The sequence below is a fragment of the Equus asinus genome, chromosome 4, assembly GCF_041296235.1.
Source record: "Equus asinus isolate D_3611 breed Donkey chromosome 4, EquAss-T2T_v2, whole genome shotgun sequence".
Lineage (NCBI taxonomy): Eukaryota > Metazoa > Chordata > Mammalia > Perissodactyla > Equidae > Equus > Equus asinus.
This window is the reverse complement of record NC_091793.1, coordinates 12,136,227-12,142,748: the sequence shown is the minus strand read 5'-3', so window position 1 is coordinate 12,142,748 and position 6,522 is coordinate 12,136,227. Positions and strand designations below refer to the sequence as shown.

General features: G+C 58.3%; 1 protein-coding gene across 3 annotated transcripts; it reads right to left on the bottom strand.

The window, feature by feature from the left end:
* Positions 1-6,522, bottom strand: ARSA (arylsulfatase A). 3 transcript variants are annotated; one of them, XM_070506638.1, is made up of 9 exons: positions 6,309-6,518; positions 5,760-6,010; positions 5,276-5,516; positions 4,954-5,172; positions 4,711-4,880; positions 4,283-4,407; positions 4,070-4,197; positions 3,700-3,802; positions 1-248 (listed from the first exon to the last, which is right to left on the bottom strand). In XM_070506638.1, exons 2-9 carry the CDS (start codon positions 5,975-5,977, stop codon positions 97-99), a joined length of 1,356 nt encoding a protein of 451 aa, XP_070362739.1. In that variant the 5' UTR covers positions 5,978-6,010; positions 6,309-6,518; the 3' UTR covers positions 1-96. The 3 variants fall into 3 exon arrangements, with proteins under 3 accessions (XP_070362739.1, XP_044633003.1, XP_044633007.1); XM_044777068.2 differs by lacking the exon at positions 1-248 and adding an exon at positions 3,159-3,602 and having other exon boundaries at positions 6,309-6,522; XM_044777072.2 differs by lacking the exon at positions 1-248 and adding an exon at positions 3,159-3,602 and having other exon boundaries at positions 6,243-6,518.

Below are 6,522 nucleotides of genomic sequence, written 5' to 3'. Positions count from 1 at the left end.
CTGCCTGGGGTGCTCTGATGAGTATATGTTACTTTTGTAACTAAAAACATTCAGAGAAGAGCTGAATTTAAATATTGTCCCATGGAAACATCCCCTTTACTCCCTCCCCCTTCTGGTCACTTGGGGGACAGGGGAGCACGTGAGCAAGGAGGGGGTGATGGGGAGGGGAGGATGGTCTTCCTGCTGGTGCAGTCCCTCTGCCTGCTGGTCATTTGGGCTCCAATATCTCCTCTTCCTTCCTAGTGCACCTGAGGGGAAACCATAGCACCGTGTTTGTTCCATCCGTTCCAAACACACTTAGTTCCTTCCAGAGGATTCCAGGCTCCCTGAGGAAGCTGCTCTGTGGAAGGGAAAGCTGTCAGCCTGCTGGATTGATGATCTCAGGCTCACAGGAGAGAGAAGGGGAGGTGCAGGGACATTACAGACAGCATTTGGGGCCATGAGAAGTGTGTGTCTGAATGTGGCTGCATGTGTATGTGTGCACACACATATGTGAGTGAGTGTGTGCATGTCTCTGTGCCTGTGTGTTTGCGATTGGGTCTGCATGAATACAGGAAAGTGTGTGCACACGACTGCCTGTATGAGGGTGTATCACGCTAAAGCAGCCAAAACAATGAGAAACAAGCATTTCTGCACATAAAAGCATCACAGCAAAACCAAAAGTGGAATGGGAGAGTGGGAGAACCTGGTTCTCTCTCCAGTGGGGGTGCAGAGGGTAGGTCTGAACAGCCTCCTCAGTCCTCAGCATCCCTGGCCAGTTTAGTTATCTGCCCCCACCCCAATGATTATGCTTTTGTGGGACCAAGTGCTCTTCCTCTGTGGCATTTATCATGGTTAAACTTCTATTTCTATTCACGCATAAAATACACATGACATCAAGTGCACAAATTTTGTGTAGCATGATTGCTTTGCACATATGCATGTACTACGTTCCTACCCCCAATCAAGACCGAGAACATTTGTAGCACCCAAAGGTTCCCTAGTGTCCCCTCCCAGGCAATATCCACATGTCCCACCTCATAAGAGGTAGAGGCTTCTAGCACACTGGAATTCCACACGTGTCTGAGATCCCAGGGTCGATGCTCATCTCCTTTGCTAGACAGTAAGCAGGCGTGGGAGCAGGGATGGGTCCCCTCTGATGATCTGGGCCCCAGCACAATGCACAGCATAGGGTGGTGAATAAACATCTGTTGAACTAACAAGTGATGCTCACCACCCAGGTGGGGCGGCAGACCTGGAGAAGGTGCCTGCAGGTTGTGCCTGGGTATCAGCACTCATTCAGTTCTTGTGGAGTGTTGGTCTTTGGATGTGATGCACAGAATGTGTGCCTGCATCAGTTCCTCTCTGTCCTCAAGAAATCTGAAATCAAGGCACCCTTAGGTGACTGCAGGCCCCACTGGAAGAGAAGTTGCAGCCTGCAGCGGGGGGCGGGGGCATGCCCAGCCCATCTGGGGCCAGTGCCTCCACTAGGACCAGACTTGCACGTGGGTCCTCCTTATGCCAGCGTCAGTGACTACTGGACCCCTCCCAAGGAAACCACTCCCCTATGGGAGCAGCCCCAAGGCACAGCAGGATTGGGAGGCATAGTCAGTGCAGCCCCCAAACCAGACTAGAAGTGATGGGAGAGTCACACGGAAAACACAAAGAGGCCTTCAGCATGCTGTACAGTCTGACTCAGGAGGCCACCTGCGTCTGTGCATGTGCCCCCCCCCCACCCCCACATGTGTATCCCATTCACAGGTCATTCCAGCAAGAGTGCTTTCGCCTGCAAGTAACAGAAAACCCACCAGGAGTGGCTGAGACAGGTAGCATTTATTTTCCTAATTGTGAGCTCTGGAGACAGATGGCTAGAGACACTGGTTTAGCAGCTGCATGACCATGGCCAGCAATGCCACAGCACCATCCTCACTGTTCCCAGAGGACAAATGCTGGAGGGGACCCAGGGATCCCAGTGAACTGCCCCTGACCTTTTACTGACCATGATTCTCGGTCACATGCCATTCCAGGACTAATTGGATTGTAACTGGTTCAGACTGGCCACTACCCTCCTCGGGAAGGGAGAGGCTACACCCCTGAGGTTAAGAGGCCACTGCCTACCAGTGGAAAGTGGGGGTCCATTAGTAAGGAAGGAGATGGCTGTTTGGTCTGCCATGATGAAGACTACCCACTTTGAGGCCAAGAGCACCCAGACAGTGCTCTTCTCATTCAACCATGTGAAGGAGCATGTAGTGTAGGACCACCGCTCTGGGAGCACACATAGAAGACAACCCCACAAGGGCTAAACACACCATGCAGATGTGGGCGGGCAGCCAGGAGGTCCTCTCTGCAGAGGAGGCCCCAGGCAGAACCAATGGTGAGCACGTTGACTGGATGAAGCTACAGCCAGGCTAAGACACTAGGGCTGAGGAGCAAGGGGTGTCGGGTCGGGGGGTAGGGCAGGCCACTCTAAGGAGTTTGGATTTTACTCTGAGCATGATGGGAAGGCTGCAGAGTTTTCAGTAGGAATGCCACCAAACCTGACATATGTTTTTAAGACATCACTTTGTCTGCTGGGTGGAGAATAGCTCATAAAGGGTCAAAGCTGAAGCCAGGAGACAGGAAATGTGTGTGCAGGTGGGAAATGCAGAGCTGTGGAAGTGGGAGAGGTGGGGGGGGGTGGGGTTGGGGGCTGTTTCAGGTGCTGCTAATGTGCCTTCCTGGGAGCTGGCAGGAGCCCCCAGCTCAGCTCCCCACCTGGAAGGTGCTGGCCTTCAGACAGGTCTCTGGTAAGAGCCGGGACGGGCTGGAGCCTGTGCCTCTAGGAACGCTTCTTTCAGGAGAAACCTGGCTCTCACGTCTTGTATCTTTAGGACCTTCTGTCCACCATGCTCACGTGCCCTCCCACCCTGTTCCTGGCACATAAAAGCACCCAGTCCTGCTCTTGTGAATGGATATGCTCATGCTCATGCCCCAGGCTTGCATGCACTGACGTATGTGAGCACCTAGGTGGGGGGCAGCTCCAGAGTCAGGACGCCTGGGTTCAGATCCCAGCCCAACCTCTTACTGGCTGTGTGACAAGTCGCTGGACCTCTCTGTGCCTCAGTTTCCTCATTTGTAACACAGGCAGAGAACAGTCCCCACCTCGGGGCTATCACAAGAATTAGATGAATTATTAGACCTACAGGTGTCAGCTGGTGTTATTCACATTATCAGGTACAAACCACCTCCACACACCCAAGCCACAGCAATGAACCATGTCTCTGGGCAGAGCAAGGGGCCCTGGGCTGGCCTCTGCCAGTGCCCTCAGGTATGGGGCTCCGGGCAGTGGCAGCAGGATGGCCAGGGGGTGCAGCTGGGCTGACAGCAGATCTGCAGGGCAGGGTCTTCGCCCCGGGCCATCTGGCTGGGGCTGAAGGTCATGGTAGCATCAAACTGGGCCTTGAGCAGCTGAAGATGCTTCAGTGCCTGCAGTGTCTCTGAGGTGACCTTGGCCACACCCTCCAAGAGGTTGTAGTTCTCACTGGGGTCCTCAGACAGGTCAAAGAGCAGCGGGGGCTCATGGGCGGTCAGAGGGCTGGAGGCGTGGCAGGCAGGGTCTGCTGTGGTGTCACTGTGGGCAGAGCCTGGGGAGGGGGGCTCATCTGTGCACAGGGCAAGAGGGAGAAGAGGGGCCAGGCCTGGCCCCTGAGGGGGTGGGCAGGGCTGGGGAGAGGCAGTTACCCTGGGTGAAGAAGTGAGCCTTGTACTTCCCACTCCGCACAGCAAAGACCCCACGGACCTCATCTGGGTTGGCCGGATAGAAGAAGACAGTCTGCCGGGGGCTCTTGGGAAAAGGTCAGGGGTCATGAGGTGGGGAGGGGCCCCCAGGCACTGATCTGCACATACCCAGAGTCGTCAGCCTGCGAGAAGCTCTGGATGTGTGGCTGCTCCCTGCCCACTCAGGAACCCCAGAGGCAGCACCATCTGGATGCCACTCAACAGAGGGTCTGCCCAGGCCTAGGGGCTCGGGTGCTGCCCAGGCTCACTACTGGCAAGGGTAAGCAGGGGTGGGGGAGCCAAGGGTGGAGGGTCGCAGGGTCGCTGGCCTTACCTTGCCTGTGCCCAGTAACAGGGGGCTGAGGTCAACGCCATCCAAGGTGATGTTGGGTAGCGGGGCCCCTGTCAGGGCTGCCAGGGTGGGCAGTAGATCCAGGGAGCTGGCCAGTTCATGGGTCACACCTGGGGGCAGAGGGCTGTGCAGTCACTCCATCAGGGTTGGGGAGGTGGGGCCAGGAGTCCACAAGGAGAGGGCCTGAAGACTGACCGGGAGCGATGTGGCCTGGCCAGAAGGCCAAGGCAGGCTCTCGGACACCCCCTTCGAAGGTGGTTCCCTTTCCGCATCGCAGGAGGCCAGAGCAGCCACCGCGGGACATCCGCATGGTCTCAGGTCTGGGACACAAGGAGGTGGTCAGCAATGAGGAGCCCAGGGACTCTGATCGGACCTGGTAGCCCCAGCCCCAGACTTCTAAGTTACATGCTGTGCACAGAAATGGCCAGTATATGCCTGTCCCTTCCCTGTCCTACCAAGACCAGCACTTCCACATACTCTGGCCCCCAGCCTCCCACACACACCTGTGGGTCACCATAACATATCTCTGGCATCTCCCAAGACCCCTTAGCCCACTATGTCCTCTTATCCCTTCTACGTCTGTGAGGGATCAACCAGCATCCCCATGCCCTGGGCTGGCATACCCGTTGTCTGCAGCGAAGATGACCAGTGTCTCTCCAAGCAGTCCCAGGTCCCCCACAGCCGTCATCAGGGCCCCCACAGCCGCATCCAGCTCCATCAGGGAGTCCCCAAATGGCCCGCGGCCTGAGCGCCCTGCAAAGCTCTGCCCACTGAACTGGGGGTAGTGGGTGTGCTGAGGGCAGAGACTGGAGTTAGCCTTGGGTAGGGGTCATGGGCAGCCCAGAGAGGGGGCCAGGGTCACTCACGTGAGAGGCGTAGTACAGGAAGAACGGGCGGCCCTGGCGCTGGGCATCAGCCATGAGGTCACGGGCGAAAGCCACGTAGCGGGCCTCAAGTCCAGGCAGCCAGGGGGGCTGCACCACCACGGATAGGTTGGCCAACAGTGGGATAGGGACCAGGCCCTGGTCACAGCTGCCATCACAGGGGGTGGCCGGTGGGAAGCAGGTCAGGTTCTGGCAAGGGCCCTGGGGGAGCAGCTCCACTCAGGTGTCTGGTCCGGGGGGCCAAGAGGAAGGGGACTGATGGGAGGTGGGCAGGAGGGTAGCTGAGGGCCCTGGCAGTTCCTACCTGGTCATGGGAGTATGGGATGCCCAGGAATCGATGGAAGCCCTGGTGGGGGGGCAGAAAGGCCCCTTCAGGCCCCACCCCAAGGTGCCACTTGCCGGCCATCCCTGTGAGGTAGCCTCGGGCAGCCAAGACCTCAGCGAGGGTCACCTCCTCCAGGGGCAGGCCCCCGCGGGAGCTGGGCTCCAGAACTCCAGGGTACAGGCCCATCCGAACTGGGAGTCGGCCAGTCAGGAGGGCAGCCCTACAGGACAAGTCACAGAGTCCGTGAGACAGAGAGAAACTAAGACTGAGATGAACACAAGAAGAGGAGACAGCGAGAAAGACAGAAAGGCGAGCTTCTCCATAGAGAGGGACACACACCCTCTTCCTCCCCCACTGCACTCAGAGTGACTCTGGGAGGAACTGGATGGGTGGAGTGGGGTGGGGTGGGGTGGGGTGGGGTGGGGTGGAGGTGCAGGTGCGAGCTCCCCTGACTCTCACTCACCGGGACGGCGTGCACAGAGACACTGGCACATAGAAGTCCGTGAACCGCAGCCCGCCTGCGGCCAGCTGGTCTAGGTTGGGGGTGGTGGAACTAGGGTGCCCATAGGAGCCCAGGTCCCCGTAGCCCAGGTCATCGGCAAAGATCAGCAGGATGTTAGGTGGGTTGGCAGCTGCCAGGCCTGAGGCCAAGGCCAGAGCGAGGGCCCACGGCGCCACCATGGCTCACAGCACAGATGGGCCTATCACCAGACCCTTGAGAGGCAAGGCAAACTGGCTCCAGCAAGCTCTACCTAACCCTGAGACCACAGAGCCAGGCGCTACCCTCTCTTGAGACCCCAGACGCAGGCACTTACCCTGCCCTGAAAACTCAGACCCGGGCGCTACCCTCCCCTGAGATCCCAGACCCCAGACTCAAAGATACCGCCCACCCCGACAACCCTCTTCCTTGAAGTCCAAGCGGACTCAGCACCCAGAAACCCCATACCCCAACAAAACCCAGGAGACCATGGCCTGGGATATACTCCCCGGAGACCCTCAGGGACCAGAACACCTTCAGATTCTCGGGCGGAGATCTGACCCGCTGCACCTAGAGGTCCCGGCCCAGGATCCTGGTCACGGGCAGAAGTCACATGACACTGACCCACCGGGTCTAGCGCGGTGGGACGAAGGCTATATACAGCCAAGCAGGCGTCGCTGCCGAAGACCTGGCAGCAGCGCCCTCCGCAGGCGCTTCCGCCTCGGCCCAGCCCCGCCCCGGCCCGCCC

Bases quoted from the DNA above. Each gene is read 5' to 3' on its own strand.
- ARSA (XM_044777068.2), bottom strand. From the start codon at position 5,977: ATGGTGGCGCCGTGGGCCCTCGCTCTGGCCTTGGCCTCAGGCCTGGCA. The intron at 5,173-5,275 runs GTAGGAACTGCC...CTGCTCCCCCAG, and splicing joins TCCCATACTCCCATGACCAG to GGCCCTTGCCAGAACCTGAC. The intron at 4,198-4,282 runs GTCAGTCTTCAG...CTCTGCCCCCAG, and splicing joins GCCAGGCCACATCGCTCCCG to GTGTGACCCATGAACTGGCC.